At 39.5% G+C, this 14,993-nt stretch overlaps 1 protein-coding gene across 1 annotated transcript in view; it reads left to right on the top strand.

The window, feature by feature from the left end:
• Positions 1–12,900, top strand: part of DCBLD2 (discoidin, CUB and LCCL domain containing 2) — a gene marked incomplete at its 5' end in the record, with an annotated part of 24,589 nt that extends 11,689 nt beyond the window's left edge. The window contains 7 exons of the mRNA XM_010188147.1: positions 958–1,082; positions 6,993–7,140; positions 7,547–7,717; positions 8,684–8,777; positions 9,173–9,222; positions 10,902–11,039; positions 12,107–12,900. Coding sequence (XP_010186449.1) covers positions 958–1,082; positions 6,993–7,140; positions 7,547–7,717; positions 8,684–8,777; positions 9,173–9,222; positions 10,902–11,039; positions 12,107–12,570 — 1,190 coding nt within the window. The remainder of the gene's footprint in view (positions 1–957; positions 1,083–6,992; positions 7,141–7,546; positions 7,718–8,683; positions 8,778–9,172; positions 9,223–10,901; positions 11,040–12,106) is intronic.
• Between the last annotated feature and the right edge of the window lie 2,093 nt (positions 12,901–14,993).

Raw genomic sequence — 14,993 nt, forward strand, 5'->3', positions numbered from 1 at the left:
GGATCAAACAGTGGAGACTGATGGAGCTAGAGTCTGGGTTAGGCTCTGCTCCTTCACAGATCATTATTTTAGTAGCTGTGTTTGTTTGGAGACACAACTGGAGGTGCTGTTTCCAAATCCGCTCTGGATGATTTGCTTCACATTTTGGGAACTGAGCAAGTGAGCTTATGGTTACCTGTTCCTGTTGTTTGCAGTGTGGCCCATGCTGAGTAGTGAAGCATCAAGGCTTTTGGCATTTTGGGGTTAACCTCAGGGGCAGCCTAAGTAGTGGCAGTGCAGCTATTGTATCTTCTGTGCTGACGTTAGTGTATTCTGTTTTGATTTAATTGTTCAGTGGTGATTCACTGTTGTTAGTGGGCATGTCTGCAATCTGACTTAAATAAAAAAATAAAGTGGCTTTAGGTAGAGTGCTTCATAGAGTCCCAGGCTTTAAGACTATCATAAAACATCCTCTGATCAGTTTGGATTTCTCTCAAAAGCATGAGTTGGTCTCTGTAAACTCAGCAGCACGCCCTGCTATCAGCAGCTTGGCTTCATTAAGCAACTTGGGTTTACCAGCAGCCTTTGTTATTACTTCCCTAATTCCTGTGCTAACAAGCTCTTACAAAACAGTTTTCCTGTGTAAGACGTTCTGCAGTGCTTACCCTTTAAGAAGCTACAGCTCTTTCTGTGGTGCTGTCTCAGCAACTGGAAAAAGAAGTGGGGCATGGTCAAATCAACAGGCTGTTTCCATCAACAAATGGGGGAAAAGTGCTTAGCAAGGTTATATCATGAGAATTAAAATAGAAAAGTAAAAATGATTATTAAGTTTCAGTCACTGACACCTTGGATAAACTTCAAAATGTAACTGGACCACTGGAGATTGCAATTGTGTAATGCTGGAATAAAATTCCAATTTGTTAATTTTTTACAAACTGGTACCAGTTCTTTAATAACTGGGCACCTTCATTTTCACAGGTATCATAACTACTGGATCAACTTCAGCAGATTACTACTATTATGTATCAGCCTACAGAATTTTATACAGTCATGATGCACAGAAATGGACAGTATACAGAGAACCCGGCATGGATAAAGATAAGGTAAAAATACCACACATGGTTTAGGTATGTTCTATGGACATTTCACTGTTGCAAATAGTACAACTAATTTTGGTATGGTGAGGAAACTCTTAATTAACTTTCCTTTCCAGTGAAACTTTGAATTATCTATGCAGCCGAAAATATGAAAATGTGCAGGTATTTAAGGATTTGAACAGTTCTGAAATTCAGATATTATTTTTATTACTATTTAGGGGTGGGAATACTCTGTACACGAAACGTCTGTTGCTAGTGGTAGGCTGCCTGATATTGCATCCCTTTAAGAATAATCAGATTTCTTCCAAAATAGGCAGTGTTTTTCAAAATTAATGTTTAAATTCTCATCATCTTGTTGTTACAGAATAAATATTAAGGGTTGTATAGTTTTTTCTTCTTTTATAATGTTTCTGTTAATCGTTTTGACAAAAACAATTGGGCTTTGACAAGAACAATCGGTTCTGCAGGGGCACCTCAAGCTTTGAGAGAGTTTTCTTCTTTCTTCTACTACCTCTTCCCAAGGCAGTTTACCATTTGCCACCATTGGTGGTTTCCCCTCTATCTGGTTGTGCTTGTGGGGGAGATTGGGGCAGTTTGGCAGTAGGCAGCTGAGTAGTGGTAGTAGGTAGTGGGTTCAGTGCAGATTGTACCTGAATCCAGCTGTCCTTTCTTGCCTCCCTGAAGCTGCACAGCCTTTTGACCGTCTCCTGCAGCTCTGCCACGTGCCGCAGGAGGTCCTCCACCTGTGTGCCGCTTTTGCATGAAAAGTTGCTGCCCACTACTGCCCCAGGAGAAAGGTCTGGGCACTTGCCACAGACTGGAGTCTGCACAGCAGCCTCTCCCCTTTGGCAGCTCTGTCTGGGTGGAGGCATCAGTTATCTCTGGGGTGGATGGTTCATGCACCCCCACCAGACCTGCAGCCTTTGCCCAGTGTCGAGTGCTCACCATTCTGCCTCGAGAGTCAGTGGGGATGAGACTCCTCTCCTCCGGAGCTGGCAAAGCTTCAGCACCGTGCTGTGCTGCCACAGTGCACTGTGGGTGACATGGACACGCTGTGTGCCTGCCCTGCACTTGGTGGGCAGCAACTGGTCCCTTCCGTCCCTGAGGCTTTTTCTAGGGATGGGGTTGGGGACTCTGCTGCCCTGGCAATGCCCACACCGCGTCGGCCTCTCTCACTGGACAGATGAGTTACAGATTCTTGGTAACCCCACTGGAACTAGAATTTCCTTCTTCTTAAAATTCTGGTATTACATACATGTAATAGTAACTAATAACCTGGTAGCTTTTTAGAAACATAAAAGCCCACCGAGTCTTAAGAAGTGTAGTTCTTAAGCTATAATAGGTTTTCTTCTGTTTACTGCAGGTTAAGAATACCTCAAGATAGGTTGTAGAAACTTGTTTTGCTTGCTTTTCTCCTTCACATTTGCCTCCAGACTCGGTTTCTTGCGCTCCTAAGGCAAACATCTTACAAGATTTCTGTAAGGAGTTACTCCTTTCTTCCTGCTTCCCATCCCTGTGGATGGTCCTCAACACACAGATTAAGCCAAAGAGCATCCCACTGACCTAGGAAATGGGGAACTGCAACTGCTTCATTTGCTCCTGGTTGTTGGTCAGCAGCAGTGTCTGCTGGTGGCCTATGTTGTAGTTAATAGTTACCCAAAAAACTGTTTTAGCTGAGTCAGTCCAAGCTTCAGACTTCTGGAACTAGAAAGGATTTTCAGATGCTAAAATACACAATCATACCTTTCCTGTTGTGTTTCTAACCTTGCTGTTGATGAAGTGAAAGGTAAAACTGTCTTGTTTGGTACATTAACAGGCTTTTGAGTAATGAAGATCGTCACAGTGGGAAACCACTCTGAAAGGAGGAGACTTCACAGTCAGGGCTGGTTCATGTCCTTGAACCTACACATGAACTAAAGTATTCAAGAAAAATAAAAAATCCAGCATATTTTGCTAGTTTTCGAGAGCCCTCTTCTGGCCATAAAATAAAACCTCAGCTAGCGAGCCGCCTAGATTTCAGCTTCATGTTTAGTTTGATTGTTTTCCTAGAAAAAATTTGCAGCTGTTGCCTGTTAATTTGAGCATATTCTTTCTCTTGCAAGCTCATGAAGTGAAACAAATTGTGGAGGTAACTCTTTTTTTGCACTCTTTGTATCATTAGGTGCAATGCATGCACATCCAGAAGTGACAGCTGTAGTTAAATGGCACAAAAAACAGTTCAGTATGGTCAATCTCTTAGGCTTCAAAATAGCAGATTTTTTTTCCTCTGACATTCTCTCACTTGATGAAGCTTTGTTTTTGAGTGCACACGCATGCAGGCTTCTTCCTTGAGGTTTACATAATTGCACACCAGACAAACCAGGAGGTGCTGTTCCCTGTTGTGGGGTTTTTTGTTTTTTTTCTTTTATAGTTTAAAATTCCTAATGCTGTTCAGGAGACTAGAAGTTTTTCAAGGTTTTCCTGGAGTCCTCTTTGCAATTAGATTCTTGAGATCTGTCAGTACTCAAGAAAAGCTTTTCTTAAAATTTTTATATATGAAAAAAGAATAAAATGCTTGAGCTGGGGAAAAATGATGAATCAGAGTTGCAGTGCTGGAAAAGTTTTGTTTGACAGCACAGAGGCAAATTGAGAGAGTTTGATAATAAATGGAATGTGAAAGTGATTTCCTAACAAAAAGCTTGCACTGTATTGAGCTCAGAAGTAAATTTTTTTGTGCAAAAATTAAATTAACAAAAAAATATTGAGCTGCGGGGAAAGTTTTATTACTATCTTAACACATCAAAAGCTTGACTAATACAAGCCTGGAGTAAAGAACTCCTTTACTGTTAATCTTTCTTGAAGATATGTTAAAGATTCTTGTTACCTTTGCTGTTACATGCTTAGCCTCAGAAACCCGAAGTTAGAGCAGCTTTCACTGTTGAGTATCTGTTTTCCTAATCTGTAACTTCTGCATTTGTTGCTCTGATGGCCTGATGTAGTACCTGTTAGTACTGGGCACAGCACAATGCAAACAAGGATATAGTACAGCAGTTCGGGCTGGGTGCAGCCTCTCAAAGAGTTACTTCTGTATTTTGCTTCTCATTTCCATCTTTACCAAAACAAATATTTCTCTGGTGAGATCTTTACCTTAAAAAAAAATAAATACATAAACTGCCTGGTTTAGGGGAAAAGTGGTTGAAAATTGGAGCCTGGTCTTCTGTGTTCTTGTTGTGTCTCATTAGATTGTGAATACTTGGACACACAAACTGTGACTGCTTTGTATTAGTCATTTGTTTCCAAAACACCACCAGAGACTTGCCTTTGCATTTAATCTGTGTCCATTCATTACTAGCTTAGATTCAGAGCAGGACAAATATCACCAAGAACCACGTGCTTGTGAATCTGCACTGCAGTAAGTTGGGGAAGAAGAGAGACTGTACACTTCCAAGGCAAATACCTTGTGCTTGCTTACCTCTGTTTTTAGTTTCGTGAGTGGGTTAGCACTTTGGTGGTACTTGGATACGTAAAAATAAGAATGCTGGTTACTAATTTAAGATGTAGAAAAAAAGCAATATGGTTAGACATGAAGTACTGCATTTGAGTTACCAGGTGATTTATTTCTCTGTGCCTCACGAAATTGACTTATGTGTTTATTTCATCAGTCAGTGCTTTTGAACATGAAGACAATGCCAAAAAAACCAAAATTCTTATGTGTAAGTAATGTGGTGTATGGGTCCTTCCAGGATGGAGACATGTTACGTATGTCTGGGAGCCCAGGAATGAGTCTCTTCAAGGTCCCCTGGGGTTGTTTGGGGCTTTTAGGGGCTTTCTAATGGGTAGTTTTCAGGAATAATTGCTTTCTTGCACACATGAGGGATTTTCTAGTCATTTTGATACAAAAATTCAAACATAGGAGTGCAGTATAACAGTACCTATCTTGTGTCTCGAGGTTAAAACATCAGCAATCTGCATTGATCACAAGCGTGCTAGAACGCTCGACTGTTCCATTTTGTGCAGACACGTCAGCTGCTACACAGTACAGTACTTGTCCTTAAGAGTGGCAAGGTGCTTTATTGTTCACCAAGTGGTGTGAGTAAGCAGAAGACTCTCTGCAATACTTGTTTTTCACATCATTTGTGCAGGCAAGTGCCATAATTTTGTTCTACATTATGTCCAACATGATTTGCATTATCTGTATCAGTGCTTTCAAAACAAATGTGTTAGTGTCCCCTCTATGGTGCTGTGTGTCATGGTAGCACTCAGGAGCTGCTTTTGCAGAGCCAAAGCCCAGCTGCTCTGCACTAACATGCAGAGTTCACTTCTTACCCAAAGACATGATGCCAAATCATCCCTCCCGAAGAAGGTGATAGGATGCGTGCTGCACTGGAGTACTGGGCCTAGTTTTGATACTGTTTCAAGCAGTTCAGTGCAAAACCTGTAGTTAGTTGTCTGTAAGTTTGTCAGTGTGCTTACACTGCAGCATGCAGTGACTCTCTGCCCACTGGTTTTTAAATTCTGACTAAACTCACTCTGCATTGTCAAATTGAGATGAGTTTATTGCATGTGAGAACCAGCAGTTGTCCTGGTTTTGCTGGGACAGAATTATTTTTCTTACAGTAGCTGATAAGAATTTTGTTTTGGTTCTTGCCAGCAGATGTTTATACTGGTTTATTTTTCAGTCTTTCGACTGCACCTGTGGTTATAGTTTAGTTTGAGTTTTGTTTCTCTTTTTCTCTGCATAGGAGGATGGGGGGGGAATGCGAAAGCCTAGGACTCTCTGGGACAGGTGACCCAGGACAGATGATCCGGGTATGATCCAAGCTGACCAGTAACGATGTATTCTGTCCCATAAATATCACAGTCATTATAAACTAAGGAGTTTGCAGGAGATGACTTCTTCCTTTCTTCCATCCCTTCTCTTCTACTTGGTGATGGTGGCAGCTCCTGAGGCAATCCCCTCCCTCATTGTGTTTCTGTTGGCGTACAGCCAGTGACCGCTGTTTGTGAACTGAGTGTAACTTTGATTGCTTTAGTATCATTGTTCTTATTATTATTGCAATTCATTAGTATTATTATTTCAGTTTAACTATTAAATATTATTAAATAGTTGTTTAATTAACTTAATTATTAAATAGTCTTTATCTCAGCTGATGAGTTCTTTACTTTTACTTGTCTGATTCTCTTCTCCATCCCACTGGGGAAGGGGAGGAGTGAGAGAGGCTTCATGGTGTTGAGCTGCTTGCTGGGTTAAACGACAGCAGCAGTGAAGGATGAGCTTTAGCTTTAGCTCATCCTTTATACAGAGACTGTGCCCTTCCCTTCAGAACCACACGGTTCCTGGAACCACTGCTCAGATTCTGAGTTCTCACATTCTGAACCTGAATCCTTTTTACTGTGCTTGTGGTTCAGCCCTTGTAAACAGCAGCCACTAGAGGACAGTGTGATTACATATGCAACTGTGCCTCTTAATCATTTCTACTAAATGCTGTACCCATTCACAGGACAGACCTTAACTGTTAGGTTTTGTGAAGGCACCAATTAATTCCTGCTTTCCCATTGTCACAACTGCTCGCTGTACATGTATTTGGAGAGTAAGTGCAAAATACCAAATCACTTTCAGTGCCATGAACATATGAATTGTCTTTAACAGCAGGCATTGCCTGGAAAGCATCAATAGAATATTACACGGTACCTTTATTCTGAAGTAAGTAGTTGCGTGCATACACATACACACACACTCCTTTCTTTAATTTATTTAGTTATTTATTTAATAGGGCTGAGCTAGTGGAGATGTGCAGGCTGCAGCACCATTCTTGGGTAGATTTTCAGGATTCTGCACTGCTTATTTTTCTTAAATGAAACATCAAAATTGGCTGTAGTTAATTAGTTGATACTGCATTTTTATAACAATGTTTTTCTTTTTTTTTTATTTCCTAGATATTTCAAGGGAACACTGAATTGTACCAAGAAGTTCGCAATAATTTCATCCCACCTATTATTGCACGTTTTTTTAGGATCAACCCCTTAAAATGGCACCAGCAAATTGCAATGAAAGTAGAATTGCTAGGATGTCAGTTTAGTATAGGTAAGGCAACTGAGAACCTTTTAACTGTGCGAGACAAGCAGTGAAATTATTTGGCAAAGATTACATTGTGGGTGTATTTTCCATGAGAAAAAAGTACTTCTTGGCTGCATAATCCTTCTGTAACTGATACTTTCTGAATTTCATCCAAAGTTATTACACTCAACCTGGAAAATACCTAGTTTAGGTGCAAACAAGGTAATTCAGAAAATTACTGTTTAATTAGTTTAATTCAGAAAATAACATGCTTTCCATGTTACTGGTTCATGGGGGTTTTCTTTCTCATTATATAACATGAACAAAAGCTTTAGAGTTATAGCAAGCTGTTCCAGCTGAATTCTTCTGATAAGGAAGCTTGGAAAACTACTACTTCAAAAATATTTTTAAAATAAATTCTTGTCTTCTACAGGTCGTGCTCCTAAAATCACCGTGCCACCACCACGGCAGAACAAGAATGATGGGAAGAACAATGACTTCAGTGATGACTTCATTCATTCAGTGAAGACTTCATTGCAGACAGATAAAACAACTTTCACACCTGAAATAAAAAACACCACAGTGACTCCAAGTGTAACCAAAGGTATCCACAGTTAAGCAATAGAAATGTTTCGGAACTCCTTACAGTACTTTGGCATATATTAAGTGAGCTTTCTGAATTTAATTTTTCTCAACACTTATTATATTATAGAAGATTATCAATATTTTACTTTTAATATTTACTGCTTACTAAGTATACATAGCATAAAAAAATGTACAGTTGCATACTGCATGGAGAAACAAAACCGATCTTCCAAGATATATGATATGATATGATATGATATATCATATCATATGCTCCATCTTTCAAAACTTGTTCAAACTGAGTTTAGTTTTTAATTACTGAGCAAATTTTGTTAGAATGAGAAGTTGCAACTTGCACTTCCCTTCAGAATTAATTAGATGTAACTGCTTTGTTATTTAATTTGATAATTTCATAGGACGAAACACTTCAGACATAGCTGAACTTTCTTGGAGCAGTCATGTAGGCATGAAACTCATAAAACATCATCTGGCATCATCATTTGGTTTATCAAGGAAAGTTGTCAGAAAAGAGCAAGATCCCTGCAGATGTGGGCGCTGGTGAAGTGTCCTTTGGATGGCAGTGGACAGGGTGGTCTCATGTCACAGCATAGGCTGATTGTGATACTGTGGTATTATACTTCTTATAGAAGGTTCAGCCTTAAGTTGTTGCATTTTCGTGGGCTCTTTTGATTTTCCCTGTGAATAATAAAATCCATTGTTCTAACAGAAAAATACTACTTAAAACAAATCTGTTGATTTTTATGAAAAACCTTGCAAAAATACCAGCTATGCATGCATGTAGAAGAGCTAGATGTTAATTGACATTTATGCTGTGGGAGCATCCAGCAGGGTAGCTTAGCTGGGGGACCTGGTGTGATCAACTCTATATGTGAAAACTATGTGCTTTACCCACATAACTTTCAAATGAAAACCTGATTTATGAGAAGCTCCTCTGTCTTACACCACTTAATCTAATGGCTTTCAGATGTGGCATTGGCAGCAGTTCTGGTTCCAGTGCTGGTGATGGTCTTCACTACTCTGATTCTTATCTTAGTTTGTGCGTGGCATTGGAGAAACCGGTAAATGAACAGATTAATGAAAGTACTTTAAATGAATGTTAGCCCAGTGTGTGGGAATGAAATGCTGCATGTATCACTGCGGGAACTACACGGTCCACGCTTGTGGAAGGTTGTTTTGGGTTTTTTTCTTCAGAATTGTATTCTCTGTGAGAAAATGTTAACTTGACTAGCAAGGACAGTGAAACCAGCTTTTGGTAACTATTGTCATTAGAAGTGCTTTTACTGAAAACTGGTTTCTCCAGTAGCAACAGACTGGTGATGGCAAGCCAGGTTTCTGGTGCTTATACTTTAAATTTGAGGACCAGTTACAGCCAGGGTGGCAGTTGCTTAGCATTAGTTAATGTATCTTCCGATAAGCAGAGTAGCTAAACTACCCCTTTTTTCTTCTTTCACAGCAAGAAAAAAACTGAGGGCACTTACGATCTACCTTACTGGGATCGTGCAGGTAACAAAATGGTTTTATGAAATCTTTTACTTGGCATTTTTGGTTTAATGCATATTTCAGATTGTAGTAACACAATTTCCACTAGCAGAAGCTTCTCTACTGCTACCTGATACAGGGATAGTGAACACTGAATTTCATTTCTGGACAGACTGAACTGCTTCATTCTCTGAATTTTTTTCAAAAACAGAAAATGCCTTGTCTCCTGCTAGAGCTTACAGCTTCAGATTTTTTTTAGTAAACAAAGTATACAACCTTATAATTATGCAACATGAGGGGGAAAAAATAATTTACGAGGAATGTCTTTATACATTTGATAATGATATATTTGGTACTCTTTTTGTCCTGGAAAAAGTATTTCATCTTAGTGTACAAGATCTGTCAAGTTTTTGTTTTCCTTCATTTCTCTAGTATGCACATGGGATTGTCTGCAGCCCTTTAGACCTATTTTCCACCCTGCTGTCTTGTGCTCCATTAACTTGAGATCAGACAATTCCACCAAGTAACACTTAGCAAGTGTCCTGAATATGCTTGTGCCACAGCATAATGGGCTACTGCAGCAGTTGGGTGTGCACTGTCTGTATGACTTCTCTTTCCTTATGGTGAAAATTTCCACATCAGTGTGTTTGCTCACTGAGAGTTTTAAGTATGCCTTATCCTGTAGCCAAGAAACCTTTTAATGACCTTATTTTTATTTATTACATGTCCATTTGTGATGGGTCACAGCATTGTTGGCTTAGAATATTAGACTCAAAATATCCTGTATTTAAATGTCAGTGACAGACATGCCAGATTTTTCCCTGTTTGCTTGAATGTTGAGTATGTGGGTCTGTTTTAAAAGGAAATGTAGCAAAATGCAATATCAAAATAATGTTGCTACAATTCTCTGTGGAACCTCTGCCTATCCCCTCCTGCAGGGTACCTCAGATTTTGTTAAACACTGTCTGTGGTTTTGAATCTTCTGTTTCTTGAGCTTTACCTGCAGGAGAGTCTCTTACAGCTGGACTGAAATACGCTAATGGCCAGCAAAACTAGTATGGCTCTGACTACTCGGGGAAGGGATGCAGGGAACCTAACAAAACCAACCCTCCCTACCTTCTTTTGAGAAAAACCTTCATGACCACAGTCACTCCTTGTCATTTCCACTGAAGTTAAAACCCTCTTCATTCAGGTTTTTGCAAATAATCACTTAGCAGCCTTTTTCAACAATGTGAGTTAGAAACATGACATTAACAGCCAGAAATCACATTAATTAAATGTACTCTTAGGTTATAACTGAGACTGTCTAAAATTTTGTGTAAATATTTGATTTACAAATTGGACCCACAGCTCACTTAGTATTTTCTGTTGTTTTTTATGAGTTTTATTAATGTGACACGTAGCCCCAGCACTGTTGATAATTGGATGTTCAGGGAGAGATTCACTAGATTGCAGCAGTTCTGCAGGAGCATGAAGGGGGAGCATTCAGGCAAGTTGACTTGAGTGAGAATAATGTTTTCATCTCTGAATCTTCAGTCTGCCAGAAAATATTAAAATATCTTGTAACCTTAGGGTCATGCAAATACTGATCATTGAGTTGTTTACCTGCTACTACAAAATATAAGCTGTGGTGTAAAAATATTTTAGTAGGTGAAAATACAGTATATATGTGGTGTTGGGTTTTTTTTTAATTCCATGTGAAGGATGGTGGAAAGGAATGAAGCAGTTTATCCCGACCAAATCAGCAGAACATGAAGAAACACCCGTACGCTACAGCAGCAGTGAAATTAGTCACCTGAGACCAAGAGAAGTCCCAACAATGCTGCAAACAGAGTCTGCAGGTACATTTTAATGTTTTCACAGGCTATGCTGTAATATATATATGAAAATGCCAAAAAACGTTGGGAATTCGGCTATAATTATTTATTTCTTCTTTGTTTTGGAGAATAGGAGAAATAAGTAGTTCTGTGCATTGTTGTAAGTACAAGCTTTTTCAGATTTGTTCTTGATGTATCATAAAAGTATGTATTAATTGACTTGATGTGCTGTTTTCCAAGTTAATGCAGTAACTGAAAGTTTCTTTACATGCACTTGTTCTTAAACCCCATAAAGGGCTGAAAGATTTTTTTAGTTACATTTTCACGCGCTGGAAATAATTTCACCCCCTCATCTTTATGCACAAATCTGAAATGCGATGTTTGGTTCCCTGTGCTGACTGCATCTATTAAATCATTCTTTTGATCTAGAAAAGCAGGAGTTACTGATAGCAGCATATGCCCTTTACTGGTGAACCAGTCATTCAAGAAAAATGAGTGGCTGTGCCTTTGGTTCTGTGCTTACATGCTGATGGCAGAAATACACAGATGTGCAAGAATTATGGCTTCACAGCAGGCAGAATTACTTTCCTCTTTTTGGCTGCTTGTCTGTTTTTACCCAGCTAGCCAGGTTTCTCACCTCCAGCTTTTGTAACTCAGGTTACCTGTTGAAGTAAAACATCTTGGCTGACCACATGCAGGCTCCTCTCCTCAGAGGACAAAACCTCTGCCCCAAGGACCACTTTCTATCCAGCACCAGCCAGGATAATTTCAATTAATTCTGATTTCATAGGGAAGCATGTTGGTTTGAGGCAGATTTACAGTGAGGAAACTGCAGCTCACGAGGGAAGAAGTATAAACCTGAGAAACTGGGATGTTGTAGCTATCCCAGTGGTGTTAACTATTTGGTAGAAATGACTTTCTTTTTCTCCAAAGCAACTGGCACTGGCAGACAGAGACAGGCCACTGGTTTGATCTAGGATAATAATTTCTGTGACACTGTTGAAGGTTGTATTTGATGTGATGTCACTGTAAGAGCAATTTCCATTAAGTAAGTGTATTTTTATTTTGATTTGTTGGGGCTTGCAACACAGAGTATGCTCAGCCACTGGTAGGAGGCATTGTCGGCACGCTTCATCAGAGATCAACCTTCAAGCCAGAGGAAGGGAAAGAAGCAAGTTATGCCGATTTGGACCCTTACAATTCACCTATACAGGAAGTTTACCATGCTTACGCTGAACCACTGCCTATAACTGGACCAGAATATGCAACTCCAATAATCATGGACATGTCCAGCCACCCCAGCACACCTCTTGGCATTCCTTCCATTTCCACCTTCAAAGCAGCAGGGAATCAAGCTCCTCCACTAGTGGGAACTTACAGTAAACTCTTATCTAGGACAGACAGCACATCATCAGCACAGGCGCTGTATGATACACCAAAGGGGCAACTGGGGCCAGGTGCTGCCGAGGAATTGGTGTACCAGGTACCACAGAGCATGGCCCATTCCACTGGGAGTAAGGATGAACTAAGTCAGCTCATGAGTAAGGTAGAGTGATGGCTGGCTTTAGCAGCTAGTTCCACAAAGCCGACAGTTTCACTTCTTAATTGCCTTCTTTTGATATTGTTAGTCTTAAATAATACGATGTTGAACCAAAAGATGGGGTATCGGAGGCCTGGGAAACCAGTAATTCTGCCTTTCTGTAAGCTGTATAGTTGCAGGTTGTCTTCTGCAATACCATGGACTTTCTTATTACTACTGTACAATGACATGAGAGAGGAACTTTTGAAGATTAGCTTCAGTAATTCAGAGATGTGAATGACAAATTGGGAGAAATGGTTTAAAGTACAAAAGCCAGTAATTTCTTGCTGATGGTACTGTCTGGGGGGGCGGGGAGAAACCAAAAACAAAACCCAAGCTCCTAACTATATGTAAGCACTATAGCTTCTAAAAATCATTTTACCCCATAAAATGCCTGCACAACTTTGGACTTTAAAACCTACTATCAGGACTGATGGCAAAAATCCCAGGAACTCCATAGTTTTGATTCTAAATTATGTTATTCCGGCTTTTGTTCACAGGTTTAAAAATCAGCTCTGTGTTCCTCAGAAGTCTCCCACCATTTCTGTTAGCCTTCCAAAACTAGAACCTGCTGTCTGTACAACCTGTTTTCTGCCTCATCTCCTTAAGCCACTCAGTCTTGTTTCTTCCTGGGGATCCAGTAGGCACTGTGTCATACAAGCAAACTACATGGCAACTGGTTTTATGTTTTTCCCTACTAAGTGAAGGCTGTGCTGAACAGCGTCTGCCTTGAATTCAGAATTCCCTGATGGTCATTGTGCAAGAAGCATCCAAGGTGTTTGAGATGACTGAATTCAGAAAGGTTCTCCCTGTTCACCTGCCCTGCTCCTCTCCCCTCTCCCTCCCCCTATTGTTGTGTGTCAAGATGTGAGCATTTAACAAAGAAAGGTATGTATATACTGTGGCGAGTGCTTAAGGAAGTACACAGATATTCTAACGGTGCACAGTTTGTGTTATACACACATTTAGCACATAACGGTACGTTTTAGCACAACTGAAAAACTTTAGCCTTAGGGCTCTTATGATTGTTCTTATTAGAAGTATAAAAGATTCCAAAAACCTTTGCAAGAGAACCAGTACCGTTCCAAAGAGTGTCCGTTTCAGAAGTGTTTAATGGAACTTTTATCTTTTGAATGTTCCAGTGTTCTCTACTATGGAAATATTGCAGTCAGTCTTCTATTTGAGGTAACATAGACTAGTTTTAGCTAGGTAATCAGGAAATTAAAACAACTTGGATGTCATATTTGCCATTTTTTATCTTGTTAGAAACAAAGCACAGCTTTTTAACCTAAGTAATAGAAAAAAAACCTGCATACTGGGAGGATGCTGAATTAATTTGTGATTGTGAAACCCCCAGCCTACACATTAGCCCAGTTTTATGGACTTCAATGGTTACTGTTTTTCTGCGATGTAACTCAGATCAGCTTTGTTTATTGCCCAGTGTCCTTAAACTTGTTGGAGAACATCCAAATCGAAACTAAAATACTGTTCAAGTGGGCTGCCACTGTGTCTTTATACCAGTACGGTATCCTAACTTAACACTTGAAAAAATTGTTTGCACAGGAGTTGTATATAACTCAGTAATCTAAAGTTACTTGTGACCTGTTCAAAATCTAGTATATGTTGTTACATACTCTGTGCTACCTTAAAGCTCAGTTCTACAATTTTTTGATGATTCATTCTTATTCATTGAGAAAGATTTTATGGGTTTTTAAGGATTTTTTTTTTCCTAGAATTGGGTGTCTAAGCCTATATGTGAATCTAAGTAAGGGTGGTACATAATTCCCTTCATGAAAAAGAAATTCCTGCCTATATTTGTATTTTTGATGTTATTGTAACTTTTTCTGCTTGACAAAGCTTGTCTGCAATCATTGTAGTTTTGATTAAACAGGTAGGTGTTCTTAGCAGCAACTATGACGTCAAAATTACCTGAGCTGATCTTATTTGAAAGCGGTGGGAGGTTATTTGCTTGCACCAAGCTGTGACACACTTATTCCAGCCAAGTTGAGAAACCTCTGCATTCTCAAACTGTACCAGTTTAAACTTAGAAAAATTAATCTACCATAAAAATAAATTTATGTGTCCAAGTCATTAGAATTAACACTTTTGGATTTAATTTTTACTATAGGCCAGGTGTAGTAGAACTGTGGATATACTGTAAGCTAAGGTGGTGTAAGAATTAAACAGTTTCTCTGCAGTGGATTATTTTTTAAGAAACCAAACTCCAGGTTCATTTTCTGAGCAGCACAAGCTGTTGACTGGAATGGATATTTTTAAGAATTTAAGTCCTCTTCCTGAAAGAAATTGGCCCCAAGCTTTGCTCTCTGCTTTCAACTTTGAACATGTTATGTGTTAGAGCTAAGATAAGTTTGAATATGTAACGGTTGGGTTTAAAATGT

Source organism: Mesitornis unicolor, unplaced genomic scaffold (assembly GCF_000695765.1).
Source record: "Mesitornis unicolor isolate BGI_N332 unplaced genomic scaffold, ASM69576v1 scaffold497, whole genome shotgun sequence".
Taxonomy (NCBI): domain Eukaryota; kingdom Metazoa; phylum Chordata; class Aves; order Mesitornithiformes; family Mesitornithidae; genus Mesitornis; species Mesitornis unicolor.